Below are 25,496 nucleotides of genomic sequence, written 5' to 3'. Positions count from 1 at the left end.
GTGAACACAAAGTTCCTTAACCAAAGAACTATTTACAACTATACTTGCACACTCCAGGGCAGGTCCCATGCTCAGGAGCAGCTGGCTAACACAAAATGGAATCTACTTTTTTGTGTGTGTATGTGAGGGGTTTTTTGTTTTGTTTTATCTTTTTCATTTGTTTGTTCGTTTGTTTTTTCTTTCCACTGAGAGAGAAAGAACATGAAGTTGTGTGGGGAAAATCTGGGAGAAGCTGGGGGAGGGAAAATAATACAATCAATATATATAGTATGAAAAAAATTCAATAAATGTTTTTAAAAGAGAGAAATGAAAGCATTGTCTACACAAAGATGATTATAAAAATATTCATGCTGGGACAGTGAGACAACTCTGTGGTTAAAGGTGTGTATTGCCAAGCCAGACAGACTGAGATCAGTGCCTGGGACCCACCCGATAGGAGAATCAACTCCTGAAAGTTTCAGACTGACCTCCATGTGCACACTGTGACATGAGTGTAAGTGTATATACATGCACACAGAAATGTAAAAAAAAAAAAATTTAATCTCATCATTGTTTATAATAACTTCATACTCAAAGGGGGGAAACCCAAATGCCATCTACTTCTGAAGAAAAAAAAATGTATGCCCTATAACAAAATACTAAACAGCAGTAAAAAGCTGACATATGCCAGGAGGTGGTGGTGCACGCCTTTAATCACAGCACACACTTTAGAGATGGAGGCAGAGAGATCTCTGTGAGATAACTTAGGTCAGCATGGTCTGCATAGAGAGTTCCAGGACAGATAGCTAAAGCTACAAAGAGAAACCCTGTCTCAGGAAGAAGGAGGGAGGGAGAATGGAGGGAGGGAAGGAGGGAGGAGGGAGAATGGAGGGAGGAAGGAGAGAGAATTTCTAAAGCTGTGTCACTGAGCCCCAGGTTTAGCTCTAACTAGTAGTTTACAGGCAACACGCGGAAAGAGGACACTTAGAAGATACCCCAGGGATGCTATCAGCATCTTAATAAACTCTATAGAAGTTCTGAATTCTTCAGCAAATTGGTCATGGGAATAGACAGATTTGATACAATATATATATGTATACCTATTTTGGATTCTAAGCCAAACCAAACTTTTTTTTAAAGAAAGTGAGATCACTGGGCATATCATAACATTGATCAGATATGTGATAGTTTTATGAAGTATTAAATTTTAAGGTATGAACTTACTGTGGCTAGCTTAAACAAAAAGACCTGATCTTTCAGAGATAAACACCAAAATATTCACAGATAAAAGCATACAAGGTCTGAGCTGAGGCTTGAGGAGTGAATTAGGCTATAAAGGAGATTATAATTATGAGTTAATAATTCTTGAACAAGATGTTGGGTATGTGGTAATTCTTTTTTTTTTTTTTTCCCCGAGACAAGGTTTTTCTGTGTAGCTTTGCGCCTTTCCTGGAACTCACTCTGTAGCCCAGACTGGCCTCGAACTCACAGAGATCCACCTGCCTCTGCCTCCCGAGTGCCGGGATTAAAGGCGTGCGCCACCACTGCCCGTGTGTTAATTCTTTACTTCCATAAGTGAGTGAATTTTTTTGTAACAAAAACGTGTTTGTGGAGCTGGGTGAGACGACTCAGCTATTGAGAGCACTGACTGCCCTTGAAGAGGACCCAGGTTCAGTTCCCAGCACTTACATGGTGGCTCACAACCATCAGTAACTCCAGCCCCAGGGAATCCAACACCCTCTTTTGGTCAGACATGTACAGACATATATGCAGACAAAAATGCCCATATACATAAAATACAATTTTTAAATTAAAAAAAGTGTGTTTGTCATATTAGATATGGTGCACATGGCCTCCTGCCTGCATGACAAGCACCCTGCTACCCAGGGTACCATACCCTCAGCACTGGAATAGCTGTAAACAAGGAGAGAAGACAGCTTCCTGGTGGGGCTGCTTGGGAAAGCAACCACTCCATTATGCCCATCTCCTCTATCACCAAAGCTTCAACTGAGAGACACAGTATTTTTATTCTTTGGCCTCTGAGTTCAAAGGAAAATTAGTTGCTGTCGGGGTAAACAGAGACATAGTACGAATTATCTCATACCTGTGAGCATAGTATTAAGTGCTCACAATGAGGGTATTTTATGTCAAAAACAAACAGCAACACCCAATCCCCCCCACACACACACACACAATCCTCTCTGTTCGTAAAAGTCTCAAGAAGATAACTGCAGTCCTATGTAAAGGCTCAACAAAATGTTTATTTCTACTCTGAAGGGTATACTCACCCAGCTCAGATCCCCAGCTATTCTTATACTCAAACCTTGGATGTAGAAACCCACAAAAATACACACTAATTCCACACATTCCAAACCTTACTCATGCTACTGAATGCCAGCATTGGCTCTAAACCAAAGTCCCAGGAAACAGGCCTGTGATCTAAGAATTTTCTCAGGGTCTAAGGAATTTTGAGGCACCTGCAGCTCTGATTCAACCAGAAGGTGGTGCAATCTCTCCAACTAGGATGTCCCACTGGCCTCACCCCTGTGCCTTTTCACACCTGCTGAAAGATGCTCCCCTCAGTCAGTCATCTTACAGGCAACAACTGGATCCTAGAGAGCTGCCTGAGAAACAGCTTTGTTAGGCAGGACTAAAAGTGATTTAAAAAGAACATTCTTTTTACTAAAAGAGGACAATTCTTTTCTAACAGCAAGGCAGACTTTAAAAGAAGTTGTGTCAACTTTGAAAGAAATGGCACCAGGAAGGTCTTAAGAGCTATAAACATTTCAGGATACCACTGTTTGTGGCTATAAAACCTGCACCAGGGTATGGTGATATTTTGTGTATGCTCTAACATATAAAGCTTCTCTGAAGATCGGAGGGCAAAGCCAGCCACTAGGTAGCTATAAAGGCCAGGCAGTGGAAGCACAACCTTCAATCCCAGCACTAGGGAGGTTGAGACAGGAAGTGACATGGCTGGGCAGAGAAAGGAATGTAAGGTGGCTCAGTCTTTTTTGACTGAGGAGTTGGTGAGGCGAGAGGTGGCTGTGGCTTGTTCCTTTGTCTCTCTCATCTTTCAGCATTTACCCTGATATCTGGCTCTGGGTTTTTATTAAGACTAATTAATACAACAGGCTGTGCTCTATCCCCCCCCCCCCCCCCCCCCGCACCCCACCCCCGTACACAGACAAACAGCAACTAAGGGGCTATGATTAACCAGCAGTGTTTAAAGATCAGATGAGAAGAGTCTTGCCATAGCTGGTTATGACTCTTCAAGCACCCCCTAAAGTATCAGACCCAACGTCGCCCTATCCTTCATACTGAGGCCCCTTCACTAAGAAAGCAGACTTCCAATTTCAGACATCTAGGGACAAGACCAAACCACAAGAGGAAAACTCCCTCTATTTTCATAGTGCAAAAATTGTGACACTGGGGGCTTAGGATACAGCATCTTGTCTCCAGGCTCATCTTAATATTCCTTTCCAATTGCTACCCATCATTGTTAACTACCAAATACAGAGAAGTAACACAAATTCCACCTGGAGGAGGCAGCACAGGTTTCTAGGCCGTGTACAAACCAAGCAACAAGAACCCCAGACCTTACCTGGAAGTGCAAGATGATGGTCCAGATCAGCCCGAGGGTTAGCTTGGGATTGCCGTCTGTGATGTCATCGTTGCGGATGTTCACTAGCTTCACCTGAAAAAGAAAGGCAAGCTGGTCTTCAAGCCCAAGAAGTTTCTTTTCTGGTTTGACTTTTATTAATTTTCACTATTAACACACAGTTAAATTAACTTTTGGCTTAAGCGTCTATGAACTCTAATACTTTTATAGCACCACATACAGCACCTCTCGTTATCCCACAACAGCCCATGATACCCACTTTCCAACAGTAGAGCTGTGCCTCATTCTGAGGTCCTGACTACACTGGCTCATTTTGCTTTTACAAGAATGGCATGTAACCCTTGATACTAGGTTGCTTCCCCTACCCACTACAGAGCATAATGTTCTTGAGACTCCCATCCAAGCTGCTACATGAATGGTTTGTTCCCTGTAACTGCCAAGGAGTATTCTACTGTACAGATGTCCCGCCCGGAGCTTGCCCATTCATCCACGGGAGGGTTTGTGGATTACTTCTAAGTAAAGCTCCAATATTCTTGTTCAGATTGCTGTTTTCATTTCTCTAGGGTAAATTCCCGGGAGATTGCTAGGTCATGTATATACAGCCTTATAACACACTGTCACATTACTTTTCAGGGTAGTTGAACTATTTGGCACTTTCGCCAGCAAAGCAACCTTGTGAGCACATGGCATTGCAAGTTGCATGGTTAGCCAGAACCCTGACTTGTTCTTTTCTTTGTGGGTTAAGAGACGCCCCTCCCCTCATCACTCCCTGCTTCTCTCTCCATTTCCTTCTCTGTCATAGATCTCTCTTCCTGATACAACACCCATCTCAGCTTTACTCCTAAAAAGCCATTCCAAGAACACAATGTGCTGAGACACATAGACGTTCTCTCCCTTTTGATGGTCAACTGTTCTACTATGCAGGAAACTGAGGTTTTAGTTTTGCTGGTTCTTTGAGACCTGGTCTCTCTATGGGGCCCTAGCTGCCCTAGACAGTATGTAGACCAGGCTGGCCTTGAACAGAGATCCACCTACCTCTGCCTTCCAAGTGTTGGAGTGCTAGGATTTAAGGTATGTACTACCACCCTTTCTTTTTCTTTCTTCTTCTTCTTCTTCTTCTTTTTTTAAAGATATTTATTTGTGTTTTTATTTTCTGAGTGTGTTGCCTACACGTATGCCTAGTGTCCATGGAGGCCAGAAGAGGACATCACATCCTCTGGAACTGGAGTTACAGACAATTATAAGGGGCCACATGGGTGCTAGAAATAGAACATAGGTCCTCTGAAAGAGTAACAAATACTCTTAACTACTGAGTCATCTCTCTAGCCTAAAACTGAGGATTCTTAACTAAGATGTAAGCTTTTAAAACAGAGTGTGCTGAGCAAGCCTCAACCCCACTGGTCTTTCTGTCATTCTCTCGCAGAGTTCCTTACTTGTGACAAGCTGGAAGGGGAGGGCCTTGCTCTGTCTCTTCTATCTGTAAAGGACCCCTGTGACTTCTACTCAGAGGTTCCACTAAAGTTCAGCTCCGAGAGTTCCTCCCTTTTCTGTAACTAGGTTCTAATCCCTGGGGTGGTATGGAGGTGGGAGAACCTGCTCTTCCAGTCTGGGAATTCGGTTCCCCTAGTCACCAGTCACTAACAACCTAGAGCTGGTATGAGGGCCATACCAGATGAGTCCATATTCCCCAGTCCTACCCTTTCCTTGGGATGCCACCTCCCTTGGCCAGATTATCTTCTAAGAATTTCCTCAATGACCTTAGCACCCGACTCTTATTTTCTTTTCCTGCCTTACCATCTGGCACCTTCTTACAATCTTAACACACATTGATGACTCAAGTGTCGCCCTATTGGTGGTGGTTTGCTTGACTTTTCAATTCTGAAGAACTTTGGTCGCCTACATGACTACAGCTTGGGCCTCCCCATTACAAGGCACTGCTCTAGTGATTCCCTACCCTTCTGAGTCTATTACGGTTCTACTTTGCCCACATGTCCCTGCTATTATAGTAATCGATTTGATCCTCTGTCCCGAGTTGCACTTCTGGCTAATCAATTCTTATTTTAGCTTGTCTGCTAAGACCCTTTTGAGGTTTTTCTAACTCAACATACAGACACTCCAATGTGGCTTCCTCCTAAATATTCCAATAGCCTCCATTACTCCTATCATTCATTATTCAATTATTTAAACAAATAGATCTCTGTCAATTATACACCATTCGATCTGATGAGTAGTGAAGCTAAAGATGTTAAGAACATGTTCCCTGTCCTTAGAGAACCTGTAGTACATTGGAGCAACTGAGGAATTAACAATCCAATAATAGATGCTACATTCATACATTATTGTGGAAGCAATAAGGACATTTTCTCAAGTTAATTAGACTAAAAAAATATGCAAACCATTTAATGTCATGCTGACTCTTACCGTTGCTAGGCAATCCTAGCTACACCAATTTTTTTCCATACAGCTTACACTGGGGAGGTGGACCCTCTGACCCCCTCATCCACCTTCTTCCCTACCACAAGACAGCATTATCTTCACCCCTCCTTCTATCCTTCTCCCTAACAAGAGGCAAGTCTTTTTCCTTTCAAAAATAACCTCTCCAGGAAGGCTTGGTGGTACATGCTTTTATTCCCAGCTCTCAGAAGGCAGAGGCAGGTGGATCTCCCATGAGTTCAAGGTAGGCTTGGTCTACATAGAGAGTTCCAGGCCAGCTAGAGCAACACAGTGAGACCCTGTTTCTAAATGTATTCATTAACCACAGCAATTGAGCTCTGCTTCTTGTCCCTTGATCCCAGGACTTGGTCCCACTGGTTAGGAAGTCCTGAGAGGACAGAGGGTGTAGAGACCAGCACTGACAGGAGGAGGAACACTAACCCACATGTCAGGAGACAGGAGTTCAAATCCCAGCTCTGCTCTAACTTCTGTGATCTGGACCAGGACACTTCAGATAGCCAGATCTCATTCTCTGTAATTCAAATCACTGAAGAAATTGAATTCTTCGATCTCTACGATATCTTCTAGAACAAACATTTTAGGACTCTTCTATCTTTCTCCACTCCACTGGTCCTTGGTCATTTTGCTTTGAGTTAGGGTCTTGCAATGTAGCCCAGCCTCATGACCCTCTTGCCTCAGCCTCCCAACTGCTAGATTATAGACATGGACCACCACACACAGCTCTATGACTTAATGCTCCTGATAATTTTCAGTCTTTTCCCTTTATGGGTTTTTCCTCCCCTGTCTGAAAACCTTTTGGTGTCTTCCTTATATAGGAAGGGAACAATGTTATTTCCCTCTGACATCTAGGTCTACTATACTCCAAACACTTTTCTACTCTACTAAAAACCACCCTCTTGGCCAGATTTAGTAGTGCAATTCTATGACCCCAGTCCTTGGGAGGCTGACAGAAACATTTAGTAGAATTTGAGATCAGACTGAACTATAAGGCTAGACCTTGCCTCAAAATAATAAATGAGCTTGGTTCTGTGGCATGTATCTTTAGTCTCAGCACTCTGGAGGCAAAGGTAAACAGATCTCTGTAAACTTGAGGCTAGCCTGGTCTATATAATAAATTTCAAGCCAGCTTGAGTTACATAGTAAGACTTCTTTCAAAAAAAAATGAATGAATGAATGAATGAATGAATGAATATACAAATAAGTAGCCATTCCCTTAAGTCACTACTGGAGATTTGGCTCACTGATAGAGTCCTTGCCTAGTGAGCATATGGCCTTGGGTTTAATCCCCAGAACCACAAAAGTCACCACTGCATGACAGTCAGACCTTTTTCTCAGACATGACATGTCTGAGAAACTATCCTGGACTTCCTTAGTCCCACCTTCTTCACGGCTTTTTTTATCTTCATTTTGACCCCACACAGATCATCTTTGTTCATGAACACTGATCCTCTCAAAAAAGTACAAGTTCTGTGTAAGGACAAAGGGCCAGAACTGGATCCCGTCGGACGTTCTTACCTGCCGCTGCTTTAAGAAGTCCAGGGCAATCTGCACATTCTGCAGCCTGTGAAAACGCATCCTGCCCTTCTCCCGGGGCTGCAATGAAGAAAAGGGATGCTAATTTCAGCTATGCCAATCGACCTGTACACAGCTTTTCCTTTTTCCCTTCAAGGACTAAAGACCACACAAGAATTCCTCAGGGCTGAAGCCAGGCGTGGGAGCATTAATTGAAGCACCCCTGAGAGCAGGGCCTGCCTGCATGGAGCGGCTGCAGCAGCCTACAGTACCGTGCACACCACTGCACATCACACAAACCTACAGGCTCACTGAGGCACGGCTACACCCGTGCTGCCCCTCCACAGGCTCTTCTGCGGCTGTGTGTAGCAGAGCTTGGTGTGGGGTGTGAGGTTAACAGAACATCGAGTTATCCACACTGCAGAGAAAAGGCAGAAAGCCCTAACTGCATACCTCAGTAACGGGTGGAACCAACCCTATCATAAACTGGCCAGAGAAGGGTCACTCTAGAAGACAATTTTTAAGTATAGGGAATGGAGTTACAGGTGCTCAAGAAAAGTGGGGGGAAAAATCTAAAATGGGAGAGAAAATCTAGGAAAGAATCCATCTCCCAAGGAGGTGAGCATCACTGTAGGAAAGTCACTCATCCCCAGATGAAGATCTCAGAGCAAGGTTCTTAATGGTGATGGGCTACTAAGAATCACAAAGAGCCGGGCGGTGGTGGCGCACGCCTTTAATCCCAGCACTCGGGAGGCAGAGCCAGGCGGATCTCTGTGAGTTCGAGGCCAGCCTGGTCTCCAAAGCGAGTTCCAGGAAAGGCGCAAAGCTACACAGAGAAACCCTGTCTCGAAAAACCAAAAAAAAAAAAAAAAAAAAAAAGAATCACAAAGAAACTGTTTCTGCCACTTAATCCTTGGGTCAAGAAAGAAAAGAAAGAAAGAAAGAAAGAAAGAAAGAAAGAAAGAAAGAAAGAAAGAAAGAAAGAAAGAAAGAAAGAAAGAAAGAAAGACAGAGAGAGAGAGAGAGAGAGAGAGAGAGAGAGAGAGAGAAAGAAAGAAAGAAAGAAAGAAAGAAAGAAAGAAAGAAAGAAAGAAAGAAAGAAAGAAAGAAAGAGGGAGGGAGGGAGGGAGGGAGGGAGGGAGGGAGGAAAGCCATCTTCACCGGTGACTTGCCCGAGGTTCCATCGTGACTCCCAGGAGGTGAGTAAAGTGTGTCTGGCCAGCAGTGCTGTGACAACAGGGATCTGCTCTCACAGCTCCTCACTTTGCAGCAGTGCTTTATTTTTCTAAAGCTAGGACTGGGGCATCACCCTCATTAGAGTACACCCAATTCATTTGTAAATATCAAATTGGTACTGTGCGTTAATGGCTGACCAAATATAAGGTAGTTCTGTGGTGGATCTGCAATAATAATGACAAGGTCTCTCTGCGCAACAGGATAACTTCTCCCGTGAAGCTTCAGGGAAATTTTTTTCAGCAAGAATGCTCAATCATTTCAGATCAACTGTGAATAAAGCTTAGAGAGTGACAGTCTAAACCAAATTCTGAGGCAATGGGGAAGGAGATGAAAAGATGACTTGAAGAGGTTAGGGATTGTGGGTGTCACCCCGTCTCTGCAGAGAGATTATGGGTTCTAATTTAGGACCTATCTGCAGAAAAGGCTTCTCTTATAAACACTCTCTCCACCAAAAGTAAACAGCCCAAGAGCATGCAAGTTAAATCTGTTCCTTGCAGTAACCAGAGAATTACTGACCAAGGCCGAAGTATCTCATGCAGTGAGTTTGCAAACAACACTCTCTATTTTGAAAACAACTGGCATGTGCTTGGTGAGAACCCAGAGGCTAGACAAGTGGAGAGAATACGAGTTAGTCTATACTGTGGAATTGTGAGCAACGGATTTTCATGCTGACACCTACACTTTCCACAGTTCTGCAATCAGATTCAGACAACACAACAAGGCCAACAGAAAGCCGCAGGTCTCCAGGTCAAAGGGACTTGACACTTCCAAGTACTATGATTATTTTTGTGTCAATCATTCTCAGATAAGCAAAAAATTCCCACTTCAGGATCATCTAACAGCAGCAATAGACACAGTTAGTTTTAACCACTTTCTTTGGGAACCATACTCCCTGGTGGAAAGAGAAAGCAAGTGGTGACCAAGCTACTTGGAGACCTTGAGAACTCTGGCCTCTCTGGTGGCCCTGCAGTGCCAGCTGGGATGCTGGCATTCCCAGAAAAACCTACTACATCATCATCATCTTCCTCTTCCTGATCCTCGCTGTTTGCATGGCGCCAGGAGGGCATGCTCACAAGACGAAGGGTCTTCAGCCCTGCTGGCTCCTTTGCCACCAACCAAAGAAAACACAACAGAGGAACAGAAAACACACACACACACACACACACACACACACACACACACACACAGTGAATAAATGTTTTTTTTCTAAAAGTAAAAATACCTCCCACCCCCAAAAGAGAGAAAAAAAATCAAATCAAGGTTAAAGCAGAGGGGCTAGAGAGATGGCTCAGAGGTTAAAAGCAATGGCTGCTCTTCCAGAGGTCCTGAGTTCAATTCTCAGCAACCACATGGTGGCTCACAACCATCTGTAATGAGATCTGGTGTCCTCTTCTGGTGTGCAGGCATACATGCAGCCAGAATGCTGTATATATAATAAATAAATAAAAATCTTAAAAAAAAAAAAAAAGACCAGAGCAGAATACACTGAATGCTTCTTATTTTGAGCATATCTTCAACTCTCCACGTCTGCCTACCCTACATCTGTGAATCTGCTATGAGAGGAAAGGGGACAAGAGCAACTCTGAGAGATAGATCGAGTCAGGCAGCGTTGGCGCACGCCTTTAATCCCAGCACTCGGGAGGCAGAGCCAGGCAGATCTCTGTGAGTTTGAGGCCAGCCTGGGCTACAGAGTGAGTTCCAGGATAGCCAAGGCTACGCAGAAAAACCCTGTCTCAAAAAAAGGAACAAAACAAAAGAGTATCTCCATGAACACCTGTGGTCTTCAAAGGTTAGAAGTAGAAATTAAATTGGAGGGACTTTACCCTGTTTTGTAAGGAGTATCATCAAAAAGGATGCCCTTCCACTACGAACATCACTGCAAACTCATCAACTGTATGAGGCAGACTGAATGAGCGCTGAAGAGTAGAGTGCAGCATAGAGGAATGAATTCAATCTCTTACTAGATTAATGGATAAGGGCCAGAAGAGAACTAGGAATTACACACGCTAGCTATGCTAACAGAGGCAATTCTGACCACTAAAAATACATATAAATAATTGTACTACAAGTTTTTTTCTTAAGTAAATCCAAAACAAAGGGCTCAGGGAAGCCAACCCCAATCCTAGAAGGAGTTGAACATCACACAAGCAGTGAAATGTAGTGTGCCAAATTCTATTCTTGTAACACAACAAACAGTGACTAAGAATCCACCAGAAGCACTGAGTGGGCTGAGATTCAGACTGCCTGCGCTGTGTGCCTCTGCAGGACTCTTTCCCCACAGATGCTGCCAATATTCAAGTGTGGATGTTTCCAATGAAAACTGCATTGCCTGCGGCACCAAAGAGAAAGATGCTGGACCACAGGAGCACTCATTTCCATTAGGCTTAGATATTGGAGACAATGGCCCAAGGAGTGTTACTTTAGTGCCTCAGACAAAGCAAGTTTAAGAACTCTCCTTTGCTAGGACACAGACATCTCTGGGAGTTGCCTTTGTTTCACCTGCCAGCCAGGTGTGATGAAGGGTAAGTCTGGGTACGTTTGGGTGTCCTCAGCCTTTGCTTCCAACACAGAAGGGCTCTCTTCCTGCTTTTGTCTGTTTTGGTCCGAGGAAACTTTAACTGTGGTAAGCAAATGTATGCAAACCCGCCATGTAAATAGGGGGCCAGTGAGAACTCCCTTCCTGAGGCTGGCATTTTAGGGAATCGGAAACGAATCTAAATAGATCCCTTCCAACTCATCCATCCCCCTTAAACTCTAGATGTGATGGTTTGAATGGGAATTGTCCCCCACAGGCTAGACTATCTGAACACTTGGTTCCAGTTGTTTTGCTTCCTTTTCATCATCATGCAGGGGAAGATGTGATCTCTCAGTTTTCTGTGCTGGCTGCCTTCTGCCGTGCTACAGTACCATGATGGACTTTTCTCTCTCTGGAACTGTAAGCCCCAAATAAACTTTCTCCTATTAAAAAAAAAAAATGTATATATACATATGTATATATATCCATCCTTTGACAAGTCAGGAGGATCAGCCAGGATTTCCTTTTAGATAGGAAAGGGTTTACCACAAGCACTGTTAAACACATTCTGGGACAAGGCGGGTGTATTTAATTATTCAAGGAGCCCATCCATACTACTTTCTGAGACTATGTACAGGCACCAGCTTCAGCAGCTCTCCACATCTGTGAGATTCAACAAATCATTGATATGAGGAAGTAAGATAAACTCCAAACACCTGGGCTTTTACATTAAACTTCAAATCCTTAGCTGAATACAGAAAATTAGAAGAAATAACAACAAAAAATATAATAGAGAAATGGAGAGTCTATAAACTAGAAAAAAAACTATAGAAAAAAATCAATTTATTAAAAAAAACTTTAAACACGAATATAATGTTCCTGAAATATTAGTATCTAGAGAGAAATGAAGAATGAAGAAGATGTTGTCTAGCAGTACAAAGCATAACTATTTCTGATTTTATCAAGGCTCGAGACCTAAAGCTGGAGACATACTTTAGTTATACAGTGCCTTCTAGCAGCTGTGAGGTCTCAGGTTCAATCCTTAGAGGGGGGGGGGGGGGGGGGGGGGGGGCTCGCATGACAATACATAATGCATAAATTAAGATGATGTTACTTGTAAATTATATGCCTGGGTTAGAAATAAAGTATATCAATAACCTCATCTACTTCTCCCTCCCTCCCAATGGGCAAGCTGTAAAGGCTGCTGCTACAGATCATCTACGTGGGCTGCAGTCAGTAGCCTCACTTGCAGGACATTCATTAGAAGAAAGGAGCTCACCAGTTTGATGCCTGAGAGGACCTCCAACAGGGAGATCAGGTTGTGTCCATCCCGAAGGTCTTCATACAGATCATTGATGTGTTTGCGAACCTGTGAAGAACAGTAAGACAAGTCAGTCATTAACTGATCTCAAATTATTTGATCATTCGCCAGAGAATGTCTAGTTCTAGATAAATCTGCAAATTAAAGAATGGGAATCAAGAAGCAATAATAAAATTCATGAATTTCCAAGTCTGAGTAAAACCCATATGGAATAATAACATTTATCACAGCATATGTGTTTTCTAAACTAAAGCCAAGTCTATCATATACCAAACAACACTGGACAGTATTCTAAAAAGTGTGGACAAGGAGATAGGGAATCAATTATCTTGAAAACATGTCAAGAATGGCCACAGACTAAACAGGTAATTGGCTAAGATGGGCAGATTAGTCTACTCAGTGTCAGAAAATTCTTCGGGGTTGCTAAGAAAAAAGCCAAGGGCAAGGCAACCCACATTTCACTGGGCATACTCCAAACTTGCTCTTGCTATATATTTATAATAATGAATTCAAGAGTTATCTTCAATTTTTAAATTTTATTAATTGAAATAAATTCAATTTTATAATTAAAACTATGAAAAAACAGATAACACTTTGAAAAATGTGATTGATGTTGAACATGATGCTAAATTGCTAAATGCTTTATATTTTATCTCATCTATCACTCATTGCTGTGGGTATTGATTGCTATTGTCATCCCCAATTTATACATGAGGACTCAGTACTGCCCAAGCTCACAAAGTGGAGACTTTGGATTCAGTTTGGTCTTCCTGGCTTTGTCTTCCCCATTAAGCACTAGACTGTATGGGCAGCCACCATCTTGTCTTCTTTACTTAAGAACTGTCGTGTAAAGTTTATTATTCCGATTCCACAGAAGAAACAGGGAACTGAGGCTCTCAGGTTTGGTAGCTATGGTTTCGAGCCACAGGTCTTCAGACTCAAAGTTTAGAAACAATTTCACTAAGTGACACTAAGAGAAGACTGGTAAAAATAGGAAGAAAACAATTTTTTACATAAATAATTTTCTAGACAACAAAAGAAAGGCTATTTTCAAAAGTAATGAGTTTAAGCTGGGCACGGTGGTGGACACCTGTAACCCTAGCATGGAAAGGCTGAAGCTGTTCCAAGCTATCCTGGGTTACAGAGTAAGACCCTGTCTCAAAATAAAAAGTAAGCTGGGAGTTAGAAAGACAGCTCAGTCGATAAAGCTTTATTAGTATGAAGATGTGAGTTTAATCCCCAGCACTCATGCAAAATGCTGGATACAATGGCAAGCACTTGTGATCACAATACTAAAAATCAGAAATTCTTGCCGGCCAGCAAGCCTAGGCTAATTGGAAAGCCCCAGATCCAAGTGACAAGCCCTGTCTTAAAAAAACAGGGGGGATGGTAGCCTGAAGAGGAACAAAGGCACAGGTTGTCCTCTAGCACCTACACACACACACACACACACACACACACACACACACACACACGAAGGTAGTTTGGGCCGAGAATGTAACTCAGTTGATGGAGTGCTTGCCTAACATGCTGAAAGCCATGGGTTTAATCTCCAGTAGCACATAAACAAGGCTAATGATATATATACACCTATGATCCTAGCACTTAGGAGGAAGTGGCAGGTAGATTTCAGTGAGTTCAAGGCCAGCCTAGTCTACATAGTGAGTTCCAGGACAGCCAGGGCTACGTAGAAGGACCTTGTCTCAAAAAACAAACAAATAAAAGCTTAAAGTCATTCTCAACTACTTAGTGAGTTTGAGGCCTGTCTGAGCTGTGTGAGAACTTTCAAGAAAGAAAGAGGGGGGGATGAGGAGGATAGGGGGAGTAAGGTGACAGTAGATTACAGTTGTAGAAACTGATTTACAATGAACAATAGTTTTCAAATAAAATAATTTTGTACTGATCTAGACATAAACACTTTAGAACACTTTCTCTGTCACTGTCTTCAGTCTACACAATGAACTAGTCAGACACCTGGCTCAGACTAGTAGCACTGAGGATTTCCATGGTAAAAATACTTCCACCATGACCAATTTCAAGTGGTCGTGTTGAGATGAAATGGATAGTAGCACATCATTATATAATATTTCCATCATAGAGACACAGCACATATAATTAACCTCAAGAGTAAAATTATTATGAAGTGAAAACCTTCAAATATTTATGACTTTTATTTTATATATAATTTATTGTAAGTTTGTAACTTAATTTTAATAATGATTATATTTAGCAACCAGCTTACAAAATTGCTGAGCATTTAACTTTTTGCTCTCATGAGTCTACAGAGCCAAACCTGTTGTAGAATAATCTTTTTGTGCACTGTGAAGATGTGTCTTTGCTAAGGCACCTTCTGATTGGTTTAGTAAAGAGCTGAAGGTCCAATAGCTAGGCAAGAAGAGGTTAGGTGGGACTTTCTGAGAAGGAAGATGTTAGGCAGGACTTCTGGGCATAGAGAAAGAGGAGATGAAGTGAGGCACAGGAGAGACACCAGAGGACAGAGAGAGGAAATAGGAGGTACAGGATGGAAGAGTCGTCGTAAAAAGCCACAAGGCAAATGCAGATTAATATAAATGGGTTAAGTTATAAGAGCTAGTGGAACAAGCCTAAATGACAGGCCAAGCTTTCATAATTAATAGTCTCCATGTTGTTTTTGTGAGCTGATGGACCACAGAAAGGTCTAACTACTCAAACCAAACCAGCAATTCCAAGATATCAACATCTTCCAATGACTCGATATTTCAAGATTTTGTTGTAGACAGACCATAGTTCACTACTAACAAATGAACAGATCATCAAGATTAGAAGGGGAAAAGCATATTAGAGGAATTAAAATTCAAATACAGCAAGTTTTAAGTGGCAGTGAAAAGACCTCCAAAGGAATATTCTTGAAGCAGTTCAAACTATCAGAATTCAACCTGGGTCAGCTGAGAACCTCACTTTAGAACTCATAAGCACTGAGGCATCAGCTAAAGACATGGGAAATCTTAGACTTTCAAAGATAGGGGCAAGAAAGAACAGAGTGCTAGGAAGGGGCCTTAGGGAGGAGCCAAATTTAGAAGTCAGAAGATGGAGAAGCCATCAGTAAAATAAAGGCCAGGAGTTGGGGGTGGGAGGTGGGGGTAGAGGGGGGCGGGACTAAACAAATAAAAAGCAGAAGCAGTAAGATAAGCAGGAAAACAAACAAGCACAGTCAAGGGAGGGGCTGGAGCACCAAAGCAGTGCTCCAGGGACCACCAAAGCAGTGCTCCAGGGACCACCAAAGCAGTGCTCCAGGGACCACCAAAGCAGTGCTCCAGGGACCGCCAAAGCAGTGCTCCAGGGACCAAGGGGGATGACGACTAAAACTGTTGAAAGTTTTTAAAAAGAAATTCATCATCATCATTCTCATGTGGTGTCTGTCTGTCTGTCTGTCTGTCTGCACGCCTGCTGACATCAGAGAACAACTTCAGGAGTCAGTGTCCTAACTTCCACAGTGAGTTTCCAGAATTAAACTCAGGTCATCAGGCAAGTACTTTTACCCACTGAACCATCTTGCTGGTCCTTTAAAAAAATGTTTTGTGCCCCTATAAACCAGTACAGGTTGGCTGTTAGTGTGTACATGCAAGCATGCAAATTGAGGAAAGGGAAGACAAGTTCAAGAGAATGATATAATGGAAATCATACCACAAACTAGTGAATGGTAAGTTTAAAAAAGTCAGGACCTGGGAACATAGCTCAGTGGTTAAGTGCTGGCCTGACGACACAAAGCCTTGGGTCTGCTCTCTGGTTAAGAGTACTTCTGCTCTTCCAGAAGACCAGAGTTTAGTTACTAGCACCAAAGTAAGGTAGCTCCCAACTATCTGTACTCCAGCTCTCAGGGACCCAATGCCCTATTTTCGTATTACAACATACATGTGGTACACTGGCACACACCTGTGTACACACACACAGACAGACAGACAGACAAATAAAAATTGATCTTTTTTAAATGCTAGAAAATAACTGATAATTGATTATGAAAAGGGACAACTGAATTAAATAAGAGATATATTCTTTTATACTCACATTTTTGGCAGACACCTACAATCCTAGAACTCAGGAAGTTCAAGCAGGAGGAAAAGGAGGTTGAAGACCAACATGAACTAGAGGAAACTTTGTCTCAAAAAACCGCTCATCCCTTTCTACCTTTAACTTGTCTTCTTTGGGAGGTAGTTTGTTTTATAATGGGGCCCTATTACATTGCCTAGGCTGTTCTGAACTCCTGGCCCCATGATCCTTCTACCTTTGCCTCCCAAGCACCCAAGCCTGCCCGCAGGAAGGTCAGAGCGGGTCCAGATCACTGTGCCCTTGTTTTAGCTGCATTCTTCCCCTTTAAAGGCTTCTATAGCCTCTATAACAACAAAAACAACAAACAGGAGCTTTCCTGTGTCATTCTCTGATACTGGAAAACTTGATCCAAAAACTTTCCTCTAAAATAATGTATTAAAAGGAAACACAGCAGCTTAATGTCCTTGATCCAAACTATGTAGTAGAACAACAAATATATCACAGAAGATGTTTTAAAATATGCAAGTGTAGGCCAGGCAGTGGTGGTGCACACCTTTAATCCCAGCACTCAGGAGACAGAGGCAGGGAGATCTCTCTGAGTTCGAAGCCAGCCTGGTCTACAGAGTGAGTTCCAAGACAGCCAGGACTACACAGAGAAACCCTGCCTCAAAAAACAAAACAAAACAGAATGTTGCAAGTGTGTTTCAGATTCTGGTCTCCATTTTTGAAAAGATGGGTAAAGGATGTGGTATTAGAGTACCTCGTTTAGCTCCAAGTTTCTGGGTTCAGTTCTCAGTACAATGAAAATATGGGGTAAGCTGGGAAGAGGTATGAAAATCCATGCACCATTTGGAGAGTAGTGACCCTCTCAAGCAGCCTGAGCAGAGCTGCACACCAGACAGTGCTGGGGACCCTGAGTGTCGCCCTATAGCCATCGGGTCCTCGATTATACCGGAAAGTCAGAGGGGGCATTGCATACGGGTCATCTCAGCACTTGAAAGACTGAAATAGGAAGCGGGTAAATGTGAGGCCACCCTGGGCTTTAGTGAGACTGTCTCAAAACCCAAACCACACAAAGGAGGGGAAGGGGTGTAATTTTCTTAATCTAGAACAAAGCACTCCCCAAAGGTATATCGGAGAACCCAAGAGATTCTGGATCAACTAAACCTAGAATTTGAGAGGCTTAATTCGTTTTGATCTTACACTGGCCTATTGGCCAAAGAAAGAATGGATGTATTTGCACGGCCAAGCAAAAGATGCCTGAGTTTCACAAACAAATTTTGTTCCTTAACATTCAACCCAAAGTTCCAAGAATTCAGTCTTAGTAGAGTGATTCTGATTAGCAGTGGATCTCTCTCTCTCTCTCTCTCTCTAAATATCCAAAGATGAAAAAGTGCTGTTGGAATTAGAAGGCTGGCAGCCTGAAAAATGCTTCAAAATAGCCAAGGGTTTAAGCAAAGCTCTGGCTGGCCTCCAACGTCTAACAATGCTATGATGTGTTCCTCTGGTTCCCGGTTCCCAGGCCTCCAGTCATCACCCAGCACTTAGGCGGAGCTCCAACAGGCAACATCAGCTACCAAGGAGGATCAGAGAGCCAGATCATTGGAATCCAAATACAAAGTTAGTGGGACTTTTGGCTTGTCCAGCTCTTAGAGACTGGTATGAAAGGAGAGGTACTGAGGGCATGTTTAGTAGAAAGACCCAGTAATTTTGATCACATGACTTATGGATGTCCCTTACCTCTGCCCCTCACTAGCTGCACGATCTTGGGAAAGTCATTTCACCTCTCTAATTTTCACCTCTTTTGTCATGAAAACTGAGAGGATTATATTCTAAAATCCATAAAAGATAGCACCATTATTTAGGAAGGAACCCTCTTCAGAGGTTATTGTAAAAAGCAGATCAGATAAAATGCACTTTGTAAGCTATTAAGCACTACTACTATCTGCTCAAGGTAACAAATACTTATTGGCTGTCCCTCATGTCCCAGTGCAATACTTGCAGATAAAGTAGTATTACACTGTCTCAGTCTCAATGGGCACTCTAACAGGAGACAGTATGCAAACCACACAGGCATCTGTTCCAAGTGACACAGAACTAGAGATGGAATTGCAAGTGACTTAGTCTAAAGAATGTAGGTCAGAAAGATTATATCCCAAATATGGTCAGCCAAAAACGGTCAGTGGGCAGTGGCCAGGCATAGGAGACTGGGGTGTGCATTCTAGGAAGAGGAACAAACAGAGCAGCATAGAAGTACAAGGACTTCAGAGAGCAGCAAGTTAACTGGTGTGACTACAGCGTAAGTTCCATGGGAGAGACTATCTGGACAAGCAGGTGAGAACCAGGTAAAGTCGGCTCTGAATCATGACAGAGAGGCGTATCATCCTATGATCAGAGATCAACTGGAGATAACTGGGAAGCACTCTAGGAATTTGGAGCAGCAAATACAAACAAGCTTTCGAGAGTTGTCCTCCCTCCACCCTGCCTCTCTTGTCTTTGTTCTGATACTACAAAACTGCAAAACAAAACAAAAACAAGACACATTACTTGTCTTCAAGACTGTGATGGTTAGATTTAATGCTCAACTTGATACAACCTAGCTTCACCTGGAAAGGGTCTCAGTGAAGGACTGCCTGGATCAGGCTAGCCTATAGGCATGCCTGGGGGCATCGTTCCTAATTGGGTTAATTGAGATGGGAAGACCGACCCTAAATGTGGGCAGACCATTTGTGGGCTGGGGCCTGAACTGTTTAAGAGTAAGCATGTGTTCATTCACTTCTCTGCTCTCCACTGTGGATGCAATGTGACTAACTGTTACAAGTTCCTGCCTGGCTTCCCACAATGATGGCACATGACCTAGAATTGTAGGCAGACAAACCCTTTCTCCCCTAAAGTTGTTCTGTCAAGTTATGTTATCACAACAATGGAAATGAAAGTAGAACAAAGATGCAATCTGAAAACAAAACCTGCAATCTAGTACAGAGTCAGAGTAAGGCATATGCATCCTGTAACCGAAGCACAAACCGATACAAGGAGACGCACAAAGGGAAGGGCGGTTGATTCTACGTGGGAGGGTCAGGAAAACAATTATTGAAGGATACTAAGTTGACAGTCAAAACAGCCAAAGGGAGACCAGAGCCAAGACAGACAGGTAAAACAGCAAGAGCAAGAGCCTTAGGAAGGAGCGGGATTTGGCGCTATGGGGGTAAGAAAGGCAGGCTGTGCTCCCAGCCTCACGCTCCACTCGCAGTTACTGGCTGCTGAGGAAGGGGCTGCTGTCTTCAGTAGCAGCGACTGAGAAGTTGAGAACCTCCACACGGCAGAAGCCAGGGCCAGTTTTGCAGGTTAAGGAATATGTGTTATAAACCGAGGTCTAATTTTTCAGTTTGTTTATTTTTAGTAGTGTGACTTTGAACAAGCTGCACACCCTTTCTAAACCTCATTTTCCTCACTGATAAAATAAGGTTATTAATAGAACATTCAGCACAGTCAGTGAAAGGCTGTGAGCTAATTCATGGGAGGGACTTACTATAAAACGTCTGACTTGTTGGAAGGCATCATAAACTACAAATACCAATGTCACAATCAGGGTTATTATTGGCTACTTCGTTAGGAAACTATTATGGAGGGCAAGGCAAGCAATGAAGAAGCCCTGAACAGTGAACAAAAGTGGAGAATACAGAATCAAGTCCCCTTTCTGAGCTGAATTGATTAGATTTGGTAACAAGGGACAGACAGATTACCATTGGCAGTCCTGAATCAAATATGATTCTAAGTTCCTGACCTGGACAACAAGCAAAGTATTTAGCTACTTGAGATGTGTCAAATACAGGACACACCTGGGTGACAGGCAGATGAATCTGTCAAGTCAACCTGAGAAAGGCACAACTTGGGCTTGAGGTAAAATGTGGGAAAGGCTCTTTTTCTCCAGGTCTTGTGGCTGGAAAATCACCCTCACTGAAGCTGTCACTGGAGCAGTCAGTGCTCCTAAGGAGCTGCATTGGATTCATGTAAGCACTGTTGGTCTGGTTTCTGTACAACTGAGAAAAAGAGAAGCCAACCAGCCCAGTGTCTGCCTGTGCCTCTAGAGCCATGTGGCCCACAGATGTGCCTCACCATGTGAGGGAAAGCCACCGTGACTTCCACACAAGCAAAGAGAGACGACTGCAGGGGACACAAAAACAGAAATGGAGGAGAGGAAACGAGGCCTCATCAAAAGAGGAAAGAGTTGTGTGATAACTTGTCTTCAGAAAGTCCAGCTGCATCTAGATGCTGGATTCAGCGGAATCACCCTGGGTCTACTTCTGCTGTGCTTCTTTGTATTTCAGCAAGCAGACAACCACCATGACTAAAAGAAACAAGACTGCTAAAGGACACAGAACGAGACAAGAACATGATCAAGGGCAGAACCCTGGGAACATCAACACCGAAGAGGGAACAAAGGGAAACAGCCAGTGAAAGGGGCAGAAAAGGGGTGGGGACGCGGCTCAGGGTCAGAGTGCTTGCCTAGCAGGCACACAGCCCTGGGCTCCCTCCTCACACCACACAAACAGCACCACAAGAGGGAGAGGCAGAAGGAGCAAGAGTTCAAAGTCACCCTCAACCATACAGATGAGACTAGTCTGTCTCAGAGAGAAAGACAAAGGTGGGGGGCGGGGGGACGACAGAAAAAACAACATTCATAGAAGGAGAAATAATCGAGGCAGAAGCAGTGTTTCTACAAGTCAACAGAAGGAAGAGTGTCAAGGAACAGACTACAGTGTTAAGTACAAAAGAGAAATCAAGCAACAGGAAGAGAAAAACAGGTCATTGAATACAGCAAATAGGAGATTCCTCCTACACTCAAACAGAGGCAGAGGCAGGCGGATCTCAAGTTCAAGGGAAGCCTGGGTTACAAGTGAGGCCCTGTCTCAAAAGAAGGGATGAGGAAAAGCAAGACGGCTCAGCAAGCAAAGGTTCTCACCACCAAGCCAAGGCCTGAGATTCGGGAGTTTCACGTGGTGGAAAGAGAACCAACTCCTGCAAGCTCTTCTCTGACCTCCACACACGCACCATGGTACACACTCACAAGCACCCAACTACTGTGTGCACAACTCCGCAAGTTGTCTTCTGACCTCCACACACGCACCATGGTACACACTCACAAGCACCCAACTACTGTGTGCACAACTCCGCAAGTTGTCTTCTGACCTCCACACACGCACCATGGTACACACTCACAATCACCCAACTACTGTGTGCACAACTCCGCAAGTTGTCTTCTGACCTCCACACATGCACCATGGTACACACTCACAATCACCCACCTGTACACATACACATACACACACACACACACACACACACACACACACACACACACACACACACACACAAATAAGTGGATCAATCACTCAGCCACTGGTGATTCTTCCCAGAACAGCAGTAATTATTAGAGCATGCAAACTTTGCTTGGATCTGACTGCCACAGGTGAACCTTATGAGAGTCTTAACCACACTTCTGCTTTGATCCTTTGCATGTTTGTGTATGTATGGTATGTATTTGTGTGTATGCATGTTAAATGTGTGTGGGGGCCACATGTGGGGAAGGAGAACATGAATGCACATGTATGTGCATGTATATGGAGTCCAAAAGTTGACAGCAGGTGTCTTCGTCAATCACTCCCCACTTTTTAGTCACTGAACTGAGGCAGGTTCCTCAACAAACCGGATCTCACCAATTCCAACTGGTCTAACTGAACCAGGGACTACCTGCTTTTGCCTCCTGAGTGCTAGGATTACAAATGCCATCACTGGACAGAGCTCCCTGTGCCTCTTGATTTTAATAAAATTGATATAAAACTCCATCAGCTGGGGCTGGAGATGTAGCTCAATGGCCTGGGCAACACAGGGAGCCCTTGTCTGAAAATAATAGCAAAAAAGAGCAAGTAGAGCACTTGCCTAAAAAGCAAGGCCCTGGGTTAAACCTCTAGTACTACAAATAATGATGATGGGGTCGTGAAGGGGGTTTATAAAACAACTTCTTTTTTAAAAGTTAGATTCATTATTTATTTATTCTGTGTTTATGAGTATGTATATTTGTGCTCCATGTGTGTGCCTATTGCCTTTAAGGTCAGAGAGAGCATTAGGAACTCTGGAACTGGATTAATGGGTGGTTGTAAGACTCCATGTGGCTGCAGGATACCAAACCTAGGTCCTCCGGAGGAGCAATAAGTATAGATAACCTCTGGGCCAATTCTCCAGCCCTATAAAATAACTTTGAAAGTTAGAAGTTGTGTTCTCAGAATCTTAGGAACCATCACCTGGTATTGTCAACCTTACTCTGATGAGGTAGTACGGTGACACTGTTGATTCCACATTTATAATAGAGGACTTGGGAGACGGCTCAGCAGTTAAAGTGTTTATCACACAAGCATGGAGCCTGGAATTCAGATAACTACATAAATGCTGGGTGTGTCTGATGGCCTGCCTGCAATTATAGCCTCAGAAGGCAGACACAGGGGACCCTCAAGGCAAGCTGCCTAGCAAGACTAGCTGTATCAATGAGCTCTGCCTCGATGACTAAATTGGATGATCAATCGAGAAGGATTTCTGACATGGAGCCCTGGTTTCCTGTGTATAAGACCCCACACGCGTCACACACATGCATGCAGAGTAAGAAAAGCTAGGGAAACAGGCAAGAATCTTACCTTCATCAAGTGCTTGTTGACCCACTTGGTGAATGTTTTCTTTTGAACCCGGGTCCCGCTCATCTGCAAAGAAAACACAGAAGAGGTGCTGACTGAGTGCTTTGCAGGCAGCTAGTTCCCACACCTCTGCCCTGTCCACATCCCAGTTTCTCTAGAACCAATATAAAAGGTTGACTTTAGGTGTAGAACTACAGGACACTGGCTTCTTGTTAGGAAGGTCTGGCTCACTCAAACATCTTTTTTCCTTTTTTGATTATGACCAATTTGCCACTGTGCAGACTGCACAGAATCATATGTCTCAAAAATTTCACCATGACATGTCTCCTCAGCACAATAATTTGAATAGAGCAGGGGACAGGATGACCACTCTCCCGCATCCTTCACAAGTCCCAACAGGCTAAAGTTGTAAATAGTAGCAAGAGAAGTGTGGGAAGGCTCAGGGTGTAGCACAGACACTCCAATCATTCAATCTCTCTCCTCCTGCATCACTCTGCCCCAACACTGCTGCCTCCTCTCATGGCCAGTTTCCTCGACAGCCACTGACATCGCCCCCCCCCCCCCCCCCGCCCCCCAGGTTAGCTTCCCTGCACATCTCTCCCCTCTCCCTTCCCCTAAATCTTACAAACTCCTCCTCTTTCTCACAACCCACCGCAGACCTCTTTAACAGAAACACCAATTCTGTCAATACTTGACAATGACTATCCCACACACAATTGTCTGGTGAAAGATTCACCTGGGGCAATTCCACAGAGCCAGTTCCAGAAAACTGAGTGGCCAGCCCTAATTCTTTTCTATTTATCTGAAGGCTGTACCCTCTATACAGCACTCTAATTAAAAATCCTCATTGGGTGACCTCGAGCAAAATACATCAGATACATGTATGAAAATATAATGAAACCCATCTTTTGTATGATGAATATGCTAATAATTATTTTTAAATTTTTATTACATTTTACAGTGTGGTGGTATTGTGTTGCCCCAAAATATTGTGCACCCTAATAAACTTATCTGGGGTCAGAGACAGAACGGCCACTAGATACAAAGGCTAGAAAATGGTGGCACTCACACCTTTATTCCTAGCATTCCAGAGGTAGAAATCCCTCTGGATCTCTGTGAGTTCAAGGCCACATTGGAAACAGCCAGGCATGGTGACACACGCCTTTAATCCCAGAAAGGAGCCTTTAATCCCAGGGAGTGGTGGTAGAAAGCAGAAAGATATATAAGGCGTGAGGACCAGAAACTAGAAGCAGTTGGCTGGTTAAGCTTTTCAGGCTTTACGAGCTGAGATTCATTCTGGACAAGGACTCAGAAGCTTCCAGTCTGAGGAAACAGGATCAGCTGAGGAACTAGCAAGGTGAGGTTGGCTGTGGCTTGTTCTGCTTCTCTGATCTTCCAGCATTCACCCCAATAACTGGCCTCAGGTTTGATTTTATTAATAAGACTCTCTAAGATTCCTGCTACATTACTGAGAGAGAGAGAGAGAGAGAGAGAGAGAGAGAGAGATAGCAATGATACATGTATCTTCCAAGTCAAAGAACAACCTGAGAGTAATTTCTTTCCTTCTTATCATATGGGTGCCAGGGATTGAACTCAGGGTGTCAGATTTGACAGCAAACACCCTTTTCCACTCAACTATCTGTCAGTCCCTAATAATGATTTTTAAAAGGAAAACCAAAACAAAACCATAAAACAAATCATCCTCACTGTCACTGACCATTCCCTGCTGCCCCCCACTGCCACATGGCAGCTCTCACTTCATCATTTCTAGAGACCAGAGTCTCATTTCTATGTCCATGTATATATAGGTAGATATATATGGATATATACACATAGATAGATAGATGATAGATGGATGGATGGATGGATGGATGGATGGATGGATGGATGGATGGATGTCAGCTTGAGTGTTGGCTTTGTATCTGAGCCTACCTGGCTCCACTGAACTGCCCCAGCAATTCACCTCCAGCCACTGGCCCAGATAACAGAGATAACTCTAGTCCTACCCTCATCAGCTGACCTAACACCTTTGTCCCACATCCAGAGTCAGGTCACACTCTGAGCCCCATTCCTCCAAATAGATGTAGCAGTCATCTTTGTCAATCTATACATGTCAATTATACAGGGTTGGGCATGTACCTCAGT

At 43.4% G+C, this 25,496-nt stretch overlaps 1 protein-coding gene across 1 annotated transcript in view; it reads right to left on the bottom strand.

Moving 5' to 3' along the window:
- Positions 1–25,496, bottom strand: part of Macf1 (microtubule actin crosslinking factor 1) — a 346,505-nt gene that overhangs the window by 192,923 nt on the left and 128,086 nt on the right. The window contains 4 exon segments of the mRNA XM_052718421.1: positions 3,584–3,676; positions 7,571–7,648; positions 12,598–12,687; positions 23,355–23,417. Of these exon segments, the coding sequence (XP_052574381.1) occupies positions 3,584–3,676; positions 7,571–7,648; positions 12,598–12,687; positions 23,355–23,417 (324 nt within the window).

This window comes from Peromyscus californicus, unplaced genomic scaffold (genome assembly GCF_007827085.1).
Source record: "Peromyscus californicus insignis strain IS unplaced genomic scaffold, ASM782708v3 Scaffold_5__1_contigs__length_169319896, whole genome shotgun sequence".
Lineage (NCBI taxonomy): Eukaryota > Metazoa > Chordata > Mammalia > Rodentia > Cricetidae > Peromyscus > Peromyscus californicus.
Note: the sequence above shows the minus strand (reverse complement) of the source record. Positions and strands in the feature narration are given on the sequence as shown.